Raw genomic sequence first — 15,985 nt, 5'->3', positions numbered from 1 at the left:
TTTTGTCCAAGAATCCTTGTAGGTGGCATCAAGAGACTTCCTGAGATTCAGAAAATCTTTTTTCACTTATCATGGTGAGCTTTGATTTCTGTCATTAGTTCCTTGAACCCCAGCTTCACCCACATCCAGGGATGCTTACCCCAAACTGTTTCTTGTCCCAGGGTCTCTGCTGCTCCCCTCCATGTAGATGCAGCCTTCCTCAACAGCTGGCACAGCTGTACCTATGTGAGCAGCCTCCAGACAAGCACAGCGGGGAGGTTCAGACGGTCCTGGTTGCATTAGAACAACCAGCAATCATCAGGACAAATGAAGTGGAAAAGGGGAATTCATACTGCACTTGGAAGTCCACAGTAAGGCTGAGGTATCTTTTTCCCTTCTCCATCCATCTGTGAAGCTCAAAATAGCAGCCTGGAGGCACTTCTGGTTCTGCTGCAGTGCAACAGCCTGGGCTTTCAGCACTTCTCTTGCGGCTAAAATGAGTTCTGCTGTTGAAATGAATGAGCTTTGTATTTTTCTTGGAAACCGTTCCCAGAGGGGTGTTTGGACGAGCGATATAACCCACTAATAGGCTTCCCCAGCCTATGGAGGGTGAGCAGGTCAAACGGATGGAGCAGGCAGCGCAAACAGGGCAGAGCTGCAGCAATCACCAGTAGCCTTTACTGGACGTACCGTGCTGCCTTGCACAGGGGGAATGGGAAACACCTTTCCACCGGATTCCATCCCCTACTTTTCCAGCCCTCAGTTACTTTTGAGGGATTTGTGAAGCAAACAAAGGAGAGTGAGCTGGATGCTGTCCTCTGAGCAAGGATCAGCCACCGTAGGAGGAGAACACAAGGTTTGTGAGTAGAGGGGGGAGAAGCCCACTGCCTGCTCTCTGCTCGGGTTAACTCTGGGTTCTCCTACTCTCTGCTGTCTTCCATCCAACCCATTCCCTTCCCAGTCTTTCTCTGACTATGCAACCTTTCCCCTCTGGTGCTCTTGTCCATCTCCTCAGTGGCCATGGAGGGTTCAGACAGAATTTCCCATCGGAAAATTCATCTTTTTCCCTTTCAACACAGTAGATCCAAACTACTCTGCTCTGAAACCCCTCCAAGGCACACACTGCAATCACATCCCCAAGCCTGGGTTGTAGCAGTGTCCTCCTGGCTTCTGGGCTGCTAAATGATGGCAGTGGGACAGCCAAGGGACACCAGCACTGAAGACAACCTTGCTTGGAGCAGTAGCTGCTCTTGATTTTGTGGGGTTTTATGTTGTTGTTTGTTTGTTTGTTTTAATAAACTACTGCTCATGAGACATCTTAACAGTAATGACCTCGATTCAGGAGATCTTTAAAACAGTGGTCAAATGAGTGCTGAGTGTGTGATGTCAGCATGTGGAGAAGGTGGGGCAATAGCTTGAGCAGCATCATGTTTGGGTAGTGATGAGCTCATGCACTGTAGTACTTCTCTGGATCGTATCCCATAGATACATGCCCTCTTGCAGAGCTTTCAACTGCCACATTATGGCGCATTTTTCCTCAATTTCCTCGTGTTTGAGAACTTTCAGTTCCCTTTTTAGAAGACCCCAATTTTGCTCAGAAATGCAGTGTTCCATCAGCAAGGTCTGTCTGGGCATCCCAGGGGTGAATATGCCCAGGAACAATTGGTGCTTGTTCAGAATATCCATTATTGTGTTTTTCTTTCAATCTGATGCCACAAACAATTGAGAGAGCATGCAGGGATTAATACATGCATTGTGCACAGCTGTATGTGATGATTTGCATATGCTTGTACCGTGGTGGCAGTACTCCGAAAACCCCTGAAGTGCTCTGTATTGCCCTGGTTTATAACAGCCTGCTGCAGTTTAGGCACAGAGAGAATGCATGCTGAAAGCAGGAAACACACATGTGGAGGGCGGGTAAAGGGGATTACAGCACACAAGAGTTGAACAGAACAGCCCTGGTTTCAGAGCATCGTGCTAGCATAAACAAATGAGTGCTCAGCCTGCAGCTGTATCATTGACCATATGCATTCTGCTCACTCGAAGCTGCAAACACCCTTCTGGGTTTTGCTGTTGTTTGCTGACCTTCACCCTGCGGCCCCGTCTGTACAAACTGAGCTGTTCACTGGGCTACAAAAAGTCCTCAGAAGGATGCAGAGTTATTTGATGTAAGCAACAGAACAAGATGCACGGGCCCCATTCTCAGCTTGCCTTGGAGTTCTCACGTCCTGAGTGAGTTACGAGGCAGGAGAACAAACGCACAGCGGCATTTCTTAAACCAATGTATGGCTTCTGTGCAGTATTCCCTTCAGAATTCAGAATTGGCTCTGAGGCTGCCAGCATCATGAGCCCCCCAGCCGCGGGCAGCTGCCGAACTTCACCGGTGTCCAGCTCCTCATTCCCGGCAGCGAAGGGCACAGAACCGCCCGGGGCTCCGCAGTCCGTGAGGTCCCGGTAGAGTCCGGGGAGCCCCGGCCTGGTGCCCGTCGGGCTGCAGCCCGATGTCTCCTCAGAATTGCGATGAATCGCGGCGATGTTGTGCGGGGCTGGGGCTGGTGACACCGAGCGGGTGCTGCAGGAGCCCGCGTTGCTCCTAAGCTCCTGTCTCTACGGGCGGTCGTGAATCCCCGCTCGCTGTGAGAGGGGCGTTAAAAATAACAACAAAAATCAACCGGAATGAAGTAGGGGGTGGCTGAGACACAAAAAGGCACCAGCGAAATCGGATGGCAGATCGACGGACGGTCACTTTTTCCTTAAATAACAAAATAAAGTAATGATAGTAATAGAAAGCGCTCGGCTCGCAGCTCAAGAACCTGCAGGCAGCGGCCCGACTATCGGGGCAATCCCTCCCGTAAGAGCCGCCGTTCTCGGATTGTCCCGGCCCCGCCGCCCCGCTGCAGCCCTGAGGCAGCCCCCGGCGGCTCTGCACGGGGCCGGGAGCCGGAGGGGAAGCGGCGGGGCAGCTCCCGGATCTCGGCGAGAAGATTCCCGCAGCGCCCGGAGCGTGGGGAGCGGTGAAGCTTTGCCCCAGGGTTATACCGCCAAATGAATCATTGAACGTATAATAATAATCTGAACGACGGCAACGGTTAATCCGCTCCTCGCCGCGGGAGCAGCACCGCGCCGCTCCCTGCTGCCTAGCGAGGAACCCAGCGCTGGGGTTCCGTATTGCTCGGTACCTCCAGGGGGAGCTGCAGCACCGCGGGCCGCCGCCGGGCGCGGAGCTCAGGGCGGCCCCCGCAGAACGCGCTGCCGTCGGGGCCGGTCCCGAGCTCCGGACGAGGGAAAGAGCGGGGCGGGAGGGGCCGCCCGGGGTGCTGCGGGGCGGAGAGGCGGAGGTTGCGGACATCCTCGACGTCCGCCGTTCCCGGGCGCCTGCGGACCGCAACCGGACCCCGCTGGGGCGACCCCGACGGTACCTCCCCGCTGCCGGGAGCCGCGGGTCCCCTCGGGCTCCGATGGCTCGGCGGTGCCCGGCCCCGCACCTGCAGCCCGCGGCCGCCGTATCCCAGGCCGGGGCTGTCCGGAGGCAGGGAGCTCTCGGGGCAGAGTGTGACCCCGCGCTCGGTGCCTGCCCCGGGCCGGCAGTGGCCGGACGAGATGCGGCCCGGGCAGCCTCGCTGATCCACCTCGTTCTGCTCTGCCGTTCCGTTTGTTTTGAGGATTTTTCGTTCTGTTTCTTTGGAACTTGGAGGTTCGGTTTGGTTGACTTGCTTCGCTTGGGTTCGTTGTGTGTTTTGTGTTTTTTCCCAATCGGAGTGGCTCATTTTAACCCGCCGTAAAAGCGCTGTAAATCGAGGAAAACGCCAAGTCCCCTCGCCGCAGCGGCCCGAAAGAGCCGCGGGAAGGGACCCAAGGGACCCGTGGACCCCGCGACGGTGGCAGTGACAGCGGCCTCTTCTCGGCCGCCCCGAGTAGCCGGCTCCGGGGATCGTCGCCCCTCTGCCCACAGCACGAAGCGCTGCCGCTACGGCGCGGCGGGGCAGCAGCTGTGCGTTTTCGCGGCGGTTCTTTAGGAATGGGAACGAATCCCGGCCCGAGAGGCCGTCACTCCGCGGGTGCGCGTCCAAAGCCGCCGCCGTCGGCTCCGTTGCCCCGTTTGGTTCCCGTTTATGCGGTGAAATAAGAAAAAGTTCCCAGTGCGGCCGTCGCGGGTGTCCCCTTCACTTCATTAAGCGCCACGCACCGCACCTGGAGACATTCTCGGAGCTGTTCGCCTACACCGTTCCTCCGTACACCTTTCCATACCCTGCAGAGCCTCTCTCTCTCTTCTCCCCCCACAACACACCACGAATTCCCCCCTCACGGGACCGAAGCGGCGCACAAACCGAGATAACGTTATTCCTAAAAACTCGGCCGAAACCCGCTCACCGCCGCTATCGAGTACAACGAACGCGACGCTCCTCGGCCCGGCACGCTCGGGGCGGCGGGGAAGCCCGGTCCGGCGGCGAATTCCCCGCACAGACCCCGACCCCCGCAGCCCTCCGCCTGCCCAGGTGCGCGCTGGGTGCGGAGCACGTCGCGGCCCGGTACCTCCGCGCCGAACGCGTCTTTTGGCTGCTGATTGTCGGTTAAAAAGCGGATCTGGGACTGGACGGGGCGGCCGTGGGGTGACCCCGATTTGCGGCCGCGGGCCCTCGGTAGGGAGCGTTACCTGCGGGCGCGGCTGCTCCTGGGGCTCCGCGTTCCCGTTTTTGGGGGTTTTCTCCTTCGCCGCGGTGCCCGCTCTGGGCTGCGAGGGGCACGGCGGGGAGGGTTGGGGGTCCGCGCCACGGGGTTCGGCAGGGGGAGAGGGGCGGCGGGGAGCGACGGGGGCCGCGGGGGGGAAATGTCACCTCAGGTAACGCGGGGGGTGGCGGGGGGGGGAGGTGAGCTGCCCCTTTAAAGCCCAGTTGCTACCCAAACACAAGTAAACAGCGGGGCCGGCGCGGCGGGGCGGGCCGGGGGCGGGCCGTCGGGGCGCGCCGCGGGGTGGGCCTGCGGCGGGCGGGCGGGCGGGGACAGCTCTCCCCGCCACTCAGCGCTGTAAATGTGATGGACCGGGCAGGGGGCGGCTCAGAGCGCGCCGAGCCTCGCCGGGCTCGAAGACAGCAGCGGGGCTGCGGGCGGGAGGCGGCCGTCAGCGCCCGGCGCCCCGGGAGCGCCGCGGCCACAGCCCCCCCCGTTCTGCCCTGCCCGGCCCGGCCCTGCCCGGCCCTCCCCGCCATGCCCCGGGTCCGCCGAACGACCCCGCTGTGGATCTAATGTCCCCGTGAAGGTGCCGGAGGCCCGGCAGGAGCTGCCCGCTGCGGTACGTGAGCGCTGCCCGTCGGAGCGGGGTCGTTTTCAGTTCGCGGCTCGGCGCGGGTTCCCTTCTTTCCGTCCCCGGGTCTCGCAGCGCCCGAGGAAGGCTTTGCCCGTGAGTTTTCCACGGGACGGGACGGGGCCCCGCTCCGCGCTGAGCCCGGCGGTGGAGGGCCGAGCTCTGCGGGTGGTGACGGGGAGCGGGGTCTGGGCATGGAGGGAGCCGGTCGGAAGGGCCGTGCGGGCAGGTGGGAGCGGGCGTGGGGCGGAGGGACTCGGCCGGTGAGCGCCGTGCGGGAAAGGGAAAAGGAAGTGCCAAGGTTTAAGGAACATCCGTTTGGGGTTGGCTTTTCCCTCCTCGCTTCTTTGAAAGTAACCTTAAAATCTCGTTTGCGGGCCGTCTCGATCGGGTTTAATAAAGGTCCCTCCGGGAACAAACTGCGGTGAGCGGACCGTGGTTCAGGCGAAGGGTGCGGATCGAAAGCTTTGGGCGTTACGATAGGAATGGGGTTAGACGTGCTGCGGGCCGGCGGCGGGCTCCGACCCCTTGGCACCCAACGAGCGGGGTCGAGGAGCACCGGGTCGGACCCCCCCGCAGCGCTGTGACCGAGCCGGGCCCGGAGTGCGGCCCCTGAGACTTCGCATCGGGCCCGGAGCCGCCGCAGCTGTGAGGGTTTTCTCCTCTCCGCTTTGAGTTGTGCGGCAGATGGAGAATAGGAGCCAACGCTGCGATATCTCTAAAACACATCTTTAAAAGACATCCTTAAAAATGAATTCCGTTTAGAACGCTTCCAAACGTAAAAAACAAAAAATAACACAGAAAACGGAGCTGCTCCGTAGAGCGGCCGTTCCGATATCACCGCCCGCTGTCCCGATACAGGAGCAAACGATATGGGAACCGGGCGGCAGCGTCGAACCGCGGCCCGAAGGGAACGAAAACGGAGCGGGGAGCGGTGGGAGAGGGGCCGAGAGGGAACGGCGGGGGCAGCCGGGCCAGAGAAGGGACAGAGAAAGGACAGAGAAGGGACAGAGAAAGGACAGAACGATATCGCAGCCCCGGGCCGTGTGTGCGCGAGGTCGGGCTGCGCGCTGGGAGCGCTTCCTGTATGTGCTGCTAACTCTGAGCGCTGGTTTTCTATTTTTAAATTTAGTTTTTATTCCTTATAATTATTTTTATATATATTTTTAAAAAATATTAATTTTTATAATCGTAGCAATGATGATTTTTATAACGATTTTTATTATTATTACTTTTTTTTTACGTTTTATTTTCGGAAGCCACACGTTGCCTTCCGCCCTGCTCCCAGGAGGAGCCCTCGGCCCCGCAGCTCACAGGCCCCGTCACCGCTCTCCGCTCCCTGCGGACGGGAACGTCGCTCCCCGGCTCGGGGCGGCCAGGAGCCCCTCCGCACTCACGGCCCCGGACCCCGCTGGGGCCGCCCGAGGGCTGAGCGCGCTGCCCGCCGCGGGGCTGCAGGGAGGCCTCGGGCCGGGCTGTGTGGGGCGGCCGCGGCCATCTGGAAGGGATCTGAGCGCAAAGTGGATTTATTTAGGACTCGCGGGCGGGAGGGGAGGGGGATGGGGGGGGGGGTTGGAGGGCGGGGGTGGGAGGTGTGCGTTCGTGTGGGGCAGGAGCTGCTTTTCTCCCCCTCGATTATCTTGACAAATGACCTGGTGCCGAGGGAAGAAAAATAAGCACCGCGCGAAGACGAGCGCCCGCCGCCCCCCGCCCCGCGCCGGGGTCGGCCCTGGGGCTGCGGCCGGGCCGGGGCTGCTCGGAGCGGGGCAGCGCGCTGCGGCCAACGGGAGCCGAGCGGCCCCGACCGCGAGTCGCGCACCTGAAGGGGTTATCTATTTTCAAATCGTTTTGCCCGAAAATTATAGGATTTAAAAGGGAAGGAAAAAAAAGAAGGGCTTGTTTTTCTTTTGGCTGGAGGGAGGGCCGACTCTAAGGGCGATCTTTTCGTTTTTCCTCTCTCCCCGTCCCGCTTTCGTTTCGCGCTGCCCGCGCTGACTCTGCCGCTCTCTGCTCTCCCTCAGGACCTCGCCCCGCGCCGACGGCCCCGCGGAGCCCCGCCACGATGGGCAGCAAGGCGCTGCCGGCGCCCATCCCGCTGCACCCGTCCCTGCAGCTCACCAACTACTCCTTCCTCCAGGCCGTCAACACCTTTCCCGCGGCCGTGGACCAGCTGCAGGGGCTGTACGGGCTGAGCGCCGTGCAAACCATGCACATGAACCACTGGACGTTGGGCTACCCCGGCGTGCACGAGATCGCCCGCTCCGCCCTCACGGAGATGGCGGCGGCTCAGGGCCTGGTGGACTCGCGCTTCCCCTTCCCCGCGCTGCCCTTCGCCGCTCACCTCTTCCACCCCAAGCAGGGCGCCGCGGCCCACGTCCTCCCGGCGCTGCACAAGGAGCGGCCCCGCTTCGACTTCGCCAACCTGGCGGCCGCCGCCACGCAGGAAGACCCCCCGAAGGCGGGGGAGCTGGGCAAGCTGGGCCCCGGACTGCCGTCGCCTCTGTCGGGGCTCAGCAAGCTGTCCCCGGACAGGAAGCCCTCGAGGGGCCGCCTGCCCTCCAAGACGAAAAAGGAGTTCATCTGCAAGTTCTGCGGCCGCCACTTCACCAAGTCCTACAACCTGCTCATCCACGAGCGGACCCACACGGACGAGCGGCCCTACACCTGCGACATCTGCCACAAAGCGTTCCGGCGGCAGGACCACCTGCGGGACCACCGGTGGGTGGGCGGGCGGTCGGGGGGCTGAGGGGCGGAGGGGGCGGCTCCGCTCGGAGCCCCGCGGGGCGGGCGGCGGGAGCCTCCGCTCTCCTCAGGGCTGGGCGGGCGGGAGCTCCGCTTCTCCTCAGAGCCCCGCGGCCAAGGGGGAACATCGGTCGGGAGCCCCAGTCCTCCTCAGAGCCGTGTAACCCCGGCGGGCAAGAGACCCGGATCTCCTCAGAGCGCCGTGGCCGCGGAGCGGGGCGGGCAGGAGCCCGGGTTCTCTTCAGAGCCCCGTGTCTGCGGGAGGGATCGGTCGGGAGCCCCATTTCTCCTCAGAGCCCCGATGTGGATCTGTCGGGAGCCCCAGTTCCCCTCAGAGCACCGATGTTTATCGGTCGGGAGCCCCATTTCTCCTCATAGCCCCGATGTGGATCGGTCGGGAGCCCCATTTCTCCTCATAGCCCCGATGTGGATCGTGTGGGAGCCCCAGTTCCCCTCAGAGCCCTCTTGGGCAGCAGGTCGTGCTCCCGCCGTCCTCACGGCTCCGTACGGCCCCGGGTGGGGAAGCGGGGCGGCGTGCGGGTGCCGCACGTCGGGCGGGAGAGAAGGTCCGTGGAGCACGGCCCGGCGCTCAGCCCGCGCTTGCCTTGCAGGTACATCCATTCCAAAGAGAAACCCTTCAAGTGCCAGGAGTGCGGGAAGGGCTTCTGCCAGTCCAGGACCCTGGCGGTCCACAAAACGCTGCACATGCAGGTGAGCCCCGCGCCGCCCGCCCTGCCTCGGGGACGGGATGAGGGGCTCAGCGAGAGCCGGGCGGGAGGAGGGGGACGGAGCCGAGCACCGGCGTCGGGGTGGGTGGGTTTCGTTGTGGGGAGCGCGGCGCGGGGCCGGGATCCGTTCCCGACGTTGTGTGATAGCGAGAAGCTTCAGTGCCGCGCGAAGTCAGGTAGTTTGTAAAGGATTAATCCTTTGCTTGCTTCAAATCTGAACAGGAATCTCCACACAAATGCCCCACATGTGGAAGAACCTTTAATCAGAGAAGTAACCTGAAAACTCACCTTCTTACCCATACAGACATCAAGCCCTACAACTGTGAGCGGTGCGGCAAAGTGTTCAGGCGAAACTGTGATCTACGGCGGCACAGCCTGACGCACACCCCGCGGCAGGACTTCTGAGCGCCGCGGAGCCGCAGCCGAGCCGGCCGTGCGCGGGGCAACGGGGCGGCTCGTTGGCACCGCGCGGTTCCTCCCCGAGCCGGGGTTGTTGGGGTTGGGTCGGGTTTGGGGTTGGGGGGAGCTGCAGGATCGGGCCCCTCTCGGCCTCGCCGCTCCTGTAGATATCGCGGCTCATTTTAGAGCTCTGTACAGAACGTGGTTTGAGTTTGTTCGTTTCGTTTCGTATCCTCGTGTCCGATGCACATTGATAACGGATCTGGGAGGTGAAGTATCTCTTCAAAATGTATTTCCAAATAAATCCCTCATTCTTCCCCCCTTCCTCCCCTTTTATTTCCCCTTTATTTCTATTTTTATTTCCCCCCCCAAATCCCTCCCGCCTGGTTGTATTATTCTCGGAGCATTTGGGCTTTTTTTTCCCCCGCTGTGTCGATGCAATGGCGAAGCATATTGAATAAATTTCCCCGTCGGGTCATTGTACTGTCACAACAATTTTGGTGATCGCTTTTGTTTGGCCGTTTCGCTGTTGCTTTTGTGTTATCTATTGTTAAGTAAAATGAAAGTGCCGGATTTCAGAGTTTATAGCTCTATTACTTAATACTACGAATGTCTAAATATTAACTTCTGTACTTCTATTATTTTCCCCGAACGAAATACTTTTATTTTTTTTCTAAAAAAAAAAAAGAAAAAAAGAAAGAAGAGAAAGAAATCTTCGCAAATAAACAGATCTGAGGAAATAACGCATAAAGCCGTTCTTACACCGAAGCGGCTTATTAGTAACTTATTCGCGATCAGCCCACGTGTCGTAAAAGTCATCCCGTCGTGGCGATTGCAGGAGACGGTCCCCTGCCATTAGACTTTGGCCACGGGCAATTCACCCTCGCAGACAGGGACTTTATCCCGCAGAAGACGATTCACCGCGGGCTGCCCGCGAACAAACAGCGCTGCTCGAACGCCGCCCGCACGGCCCGGGGGGGGACTCAGGGCCGCGGATCCCGGCACAGGGTCTGCAGCTCCCCGGGGAGCCCCCTCCGGCCCGGCGCTGTGACCTCCCGCTGCCTCCTTCCCCCGGGGGCGGTGACCTTGTTGTGTCCGCCGGAGCCAGGCTGAGGGCACCTGTCCTGCCCTACTCCTCGCCCAGACTGATCCATGTGAGGACAAGCAGGAGAAACCGTCCCCAGTGAGCTGTGACCCAAGGGGGGATTACCCTTCCTCAAGGGTGGGCTCTGCTCCCAAGCCCCGCCGTACCAGGCATCCACAGCCTGGTCCCCCCAGATACAAAGCAGACCAGAGCGGAGTGGATGCCCACAGGGTGTCCTCATTTCTATCTCTCCCAGCTCCTGCAGTAGAGAACCCTGTGAATGGAATCAAACCCATCAGCACTTGAGCTGCAGTTGGGCAAAGGGAGCTGTAAATGTTGCGTTGTCATTTACGGTGCTTGATTCCTCTGTCTGCGGCCCTACAGAAGGCCCTATGGCCCGTGATCAGATCCACACTGCCCCAGCCGGGGGCAGTCAGGGAAGCTCCCATCCAGCGGCAGCTCCAAGCTCAGCTGAATGTCCTGTGGTGGGCATGGGCTGGCACTGCATCTGCTCCTGTCCAACAAAACGGGGAGGGGAAAAACAGCCCCTGCAATCCAGAAATACTGTCCTGCTGGCTGGAGGACAGTAGCTCTTGTTAAAGTGAATTTAAAGGCCATCTTCTCCCTTCCTCTTCACACCCCAGATTGGGGGTATTGCTGGGCCATTGCACCCCTGGAACACTCAGTGCTAGTGGCCTTTGCCCCCCGCTCTCCCAGCACCCTACTCCTCCATGGGCATCCCCTGCCCCTGCAATGCAGCCATCACACACAGCTCTTCCCACTGGACTGATTTTTCCATTCCCAGTGCATTCCCCCTCACCCAGTAGGTTATTTCCTCCGAGCCGCTCTTCCCTCATTGTTCTCCAAGTTCCTGTCCCCAGGCCTCTCGCATCCCCAGCTCTCAGCACCGAGCACACAGTGGGGCTGGGATCACTCTGCTTGCACAAACACCGCTGTCAGGGTACGTGTGGGCTCACACTGCTCCCTGGCCGGGCTCTGTGCGCAGTTTGTTTAGGAAGAACTTAATCAGCTGAACAATATCAAAGGACTAAAATAAAACGCTTGCATCCAGCTAAGGTTCTATTTAATTGGGGTCTCTCGTCTAGCAGTCTCTCCCCAGAGCAGATGTGGGCTGAACGTTTATCTCCTTGGGATTACGAAGTTCAGCGGGCAGAACAAAGAGCGAAGTGCTGAGCAGGGGCTGTGACAGCGATCTCCAGCAGCCGGTCGGTCCCTGGGCTGTGTTTTACATTGCAACCAGTAGCAATGATCTTAAAACATCAGAGGATGATTTAGGGTTTCTCTTTAACATCCATATATTTTCTTATGGTACTGACATGCCCCATTCGCTTTTAAAAGATTATCTCTCGTTGGGAAATTTCAAAGACAGCTATAAAAGGTTGTTACAATGTATATACGCTTCATTGTTTTTAGAGCTGTTGGGAAGAGAAACAGGTTCTGTACAGCTATCTCTGGGGCAGGGCTGGTTTTCCTACAGCCATAAAGTGCCATCCTGCATTTCCCAATGCAAACACTAACTGCAATAACAGCCCTGTTACTGCCGTGTAGCTCTGGAGCTCTGTTCCAGCACACTGCCACTTCTCCCCAGGCACCTGCCCCTCTCCTCTACCTCTGCCTCTCACTGCCCTTTTATTTCCTCTTCTGTCATTTTGCCCCCGTTCTGGCACTGCTCCCTCTGCCCCTTTGGCCACATTATGGACAGCAGGCAGCTGTGCTGGGCAGCAAACAGGAGGGGAGAGAACACAGCAGGTAATAAGATACTGCGGTCATAAGCTCTATTTTGGAGGAAATATCAAACAAAACACTTACAGTCCTCAGAGTTACATCTGCTAGCAGAGCTCTCTGTGCATTAGATGCTGGGATGAATGCTGTTGCAGCTGACAGCAGAGTGGCTCAGTTCATCAATGTGTGGAGAGTTCTCTTTTTTGCATGGGCTTCTCCCACACAGCACCCACTGCCCACATTGCTCCACACCCACCCTCCTGATTGCAGCACAGACTTTGCTGGTGGCACCATCTACTGTGTCCGTCCCACCTTAGCAATACAGTATCACACTGAACCCCAGGATGGCTGAGGCTGGCAGATCTCTCTGGGTCAACTCGGCCCAGCCCCTGCTCCAACAAGGGCATCTAGAGCAGGGGGAGCAGGCCCACATCCAGGCAACGTTTGAATATCTCTGGGGAAGAGACCCCACAACCAAACACTGCCCAGATCTAAATGGGGACAGCTCGTATTGCCACATGCACAGCAATATTTGAATCTCCATATCATGTGAGAAGATCATGTCCCAATCTGCAACTTATCGAACTCCCTCCCATCCCCTTCCATTTGTGAACCCGCCCTTTCAAGCCTTGTTACCTCCTCCAGATCCGAGCTCCCACGAGCTCCCCTCTCTTCCCTTGCCCACATCTCACACACTCTTCCTCCTTCCTGCCTTCTCCAGTGGATGCCACATCCCTGTGGAGCTTGGAAGGTGTGAGTGCAGGTACCTCAGGCAAATCCAGGCCACTACAGTGACACCAGGTCTGGCCCAAAGCCACAAACATGGTCCTGGGATCCTGCAGGTCAAGAAGAGAGAAGGCTCTGAGGTGAAGAAGAAACAGAGTGCCATCCTGGAGTGTCTGAATGGAGTCAGGCAACCAGGCTTCACTGGTGGGGCAGAACTCCCAGCAGCTCTGTGCTCACAGTTTTACAGCCATATACATGTTTTCATGCATTGAAGGGTGACTTTGTTTGCCAGCTATGTTTCACAATGTTCAGGCTTATGTAGCTTTTATATTAAGGCCGTGCTATGTTTCCAGCTTGCAGTCCCCTCCTGCAGCATCTCTTTTCCTCCCTGCTTTACAGGAGCTCTTACAGCTTCCTTTCCTATTTATAAAAGTATAATTAAGACAAACAAGGGGTAGCTATTAGCCAAGCAGCTATTTTGTTGAAGTTATTAAGCACTTAGGCTAAAAAAACATTTGTTTATATTAAAAACAAGGGCATGGCACTTGCATAAAGCATTCGATTTAATATCAGTTTTTACAAACCTAGATGTAGCTGTTTATTTGTGAAACTTTGCATGAAAGCTTTAAGCCTATGGAACAAGAAATTAAAAAAATCCTTACTCTGAGGGAATCAAGGAAATGGGAGGTGTAGGTTTCCCTCCTCCCTTCAGCTCCCTCAGGATGCTGAGCACTGCTAGCAGGGTGCAGTGTTCAGTTACTGCTTGCAGCCAAGTGGGGTTTTCTGATGAGTGGAGCATGGCCTGAAGATCCCAGCACAGTGGCCTCACACCTCCATCCACACGTGGCTAAGTTTGGGGCATGCACAGCTGCCTGTCCTGGTGAAAGCGCAGTGCTGTCGGTGGAATGCTGCCTCTCCTTTTGTCAGCACAGGGATGAAACTGAATGCAGATGGACTTGAGACAGTGAGGAAGGCTCTGGGCAGTGCCCCAGCCATGCAGGAGCATCTAAGCCAGTCTCCAGGCCTTGGTGGCCCATCTGTCACTGCTGTGCTCTGGGCAGGACCAGGCAATAGAATGATTTCTGCTTCCCTGAAATTCTCCTCGGATCCAGAGAGTGGCTCCATCGCCTCACAGGGCTGCAGGCTGATCTGGGAGAAGGTTTCAAACCCCACTCCTTGTGCTTCCCCTCTGTGCAGAAGTGCCCCGGTCTTGTGAAGGAGCCAAGTCACCTTGGGTAGAGCTGAGGCACCCAGCGCTCTGCACTGTGTGTCACCCTCAGCAGCGTTCCAACTCCTGCTCTTTGGTAGTTTGTGGCACCACAGCTCCCTTGTGAGGGCTGTCCTACACGTTGGGGCATTTTGGAGACCTGTTCCTTCATCGGAGGCTGATTGATTGACTGATCAATTGTCTGTTTTTCAAGCTCAAGAGGAAGTAAGATCTTTTTTCCCCCCTTTTTTTCCTCTGAGGTTATTTACGAGGCACTGTCTCTGACACTGCCAGCTGACATCCTTTGGCGTCACCACCTCTGAAGATGCCTCGAGGTGTGTCAGTCGCACTTCACGTCAGCGTACCTATCTGCACCTCCTTGGCTGCGATTGAAAGGTACAGTTTCTAAATCTCCCGGTGACCCATTTTGCATGGATCACTGGTGTGCTAGAATGTAGCTGTTCCTTCCCATCGTGTTAATGCAAGTTCACCCGTGTTCAGAGCAGGCACGTGCCACGCTGCACACATGGGGAGAGCTTGTGCTCGAATCTCTGTGCAAAACCAGCATAGTCGCTCCAGGTTTGGTATTGCCAGCACAAGTTACATGCGTTCAGAGCTTTTTATTTAACCCTTGTAAATGCTTTGATTTGATAAACAGAGACAGACAGCTGGCTTACGTTAATGTGGGACTCATCGGAGGTTCAGCAACCAGCAAGCAGAGCAAGTGCTCCCAGGCCAGCGGGAACCCTGCTGCTGGGGCCTGGCGTGTGTGGCAATGCCCAGTGCTCAGTGTGTGAGTGGGAACAGGGCCACATCACCTGCACACTCAGCACCACCTCAGCCACAGGCTGCCTGCTGCCTTCCCTGCAGCCGGACTTGGGATGGCTGTGATGAGCACCCCCAGCACAACCCTGAGGCACTGTGCTGTGCAGGCCTGTCTTCCTCTATGCCAGGCCAGCGAGAAGGGCATCAGGAAAACAAACTCTCAGGGGCACTTCTAGAAAGCCCTAAAGCCTGGCTGTGATGTTAGATGGGATTCAGAGACTGATCTGGATTCAGGATCTGCTCAGGCTGCCCATGGGGCAATGCGAGGCGGCTTACCTGCAGGCTGCCCCTGGTTTTCAGCTTGATTTCAAAACCGCCTGGCTGGGGTACAAGGTAAACAGCACTGGATCCAGAGCTGGTTCTGCTGGGCTGAATCATGCCTCTGTACAAGCGCTCAGTGTCTCTGCCTCCTGCTCCCAGGCTGTGGCCTCCTGCTCCCACTGCGCTGTGGAAGTGGTGGCAGCTGAGGGGCCTGGTCCTGTGCTGGACAGCAAGGGCATGGACTGCTGCACAGCAACCCCAGGGAAACAAGAACGCTTTCAAGGAGATTTCAGTGACAAATATGGCAAAATGAATCCGGGTGGATGAGTCAGATCCTTTCCATCTTCTTTCACCGTGTGCCCATTATCCCCTAATTCTCTTTTACAGAGAAGTGGGTCTTGAAATTAATGCTGCGGAAAGAGGCATGTGGCAGCTCATCCCATCACATGTCATGATCTCGCTAAGCTACAACCATGTCTTTGTCACGCTTTTTATTTTTTAACTGCCATTTTAAAAATGAAAAACTTTCTAACTGAACAGCTCTTCAATAGTTCAGCTATGGGCAACTCCAATGTTTCTGAGTGAATCTCATTCATCTAGTTAAATAAAAACAAACAAACAAACAAACTCCAGACACACAACATTTTAAATGGAAAATTGCATAGCACTGCAGTCGCATGTTCCTGTTCTTTCATGGGGCACAATGGGCTCGTTTCCATGAAATCAAACAATAAATGACAAATGAGTTGCAATTATGATACAGAAGCTTGGGATGTAGCTGAAGACCTTGCTGCTTTTGTCAAAGTGTGGTTCTTGAGATGCAACATTTGCTTGTTTTACTTAAAGAGAGTTTTCTAACAGGGAAGTGAGGATACGGGCACACAAACAAGTTACTGCAGGGAAAACTGGGAGTGTGAAAGTTCAGCAGCTCAGCTACTGCCAAGAAACTGCTCTCATGTATTCTTTAACCCCCTCATAAATACAAACTA

The 15,985-nt window shown here is 57.2% G+C and overlaps 1 protein-coding gene across 2 annotated transcripts; it reads left to right on the top strand.

The window, feature by feature from the left end:
• The first annotated feature begins 5,036 nt into the window (after positions 1–5,036).
• On the top strand, positions 5,037–9,723 carry OSR2 (odd-skipped related transciption factor 2). 2 transcript variants are annotated; one of them, XM_015856168.3, is made up of 4 exons: positions 5,037–5,269; positions 7,303–7,999; positions 8,635–8,734; positions 9,056–9,723. In XM_015856168.3, exons 2-4 carry the CDS (start codon positions 7,344–7,346, stop codon positions 9,128–9,130), a joined length of 831 nt encoding a protein of 276 aa, XP_015711654.2. In that variant the 5' UTR covers positions 5,037–5,269; positions 7,303–7,343; the 3' UTR covers positions 9,131–9,723. The 2 variants fall into 2 exon arrangements, with proteins under 2 accessions (XP_015711654.2, XP_015711652.2); XM_015856166.3 differs by having other exon boundaries at positions 5,129–5,269; positions 8,974–9,723.
• Positions 9,724–15,985: the final 6,262 nt, after the last annotated feature.

Source organism: Coturnix japonica, chromosome 2, assembly GCF_054131305.1.
Source record: "Coturnix japonica strain WE chromosome 2, WE-NBRP24, whole genome shotgun sequence".
Lineage (NCBI taxonomy): Eukaryota > Metazoa > Chordata > Aves > Galliformes > Phasianidae > Coturnix > Coturnix japonica.
This window is presented reverse-complemented; position numbering and strand designations above follow the sequence as displayed.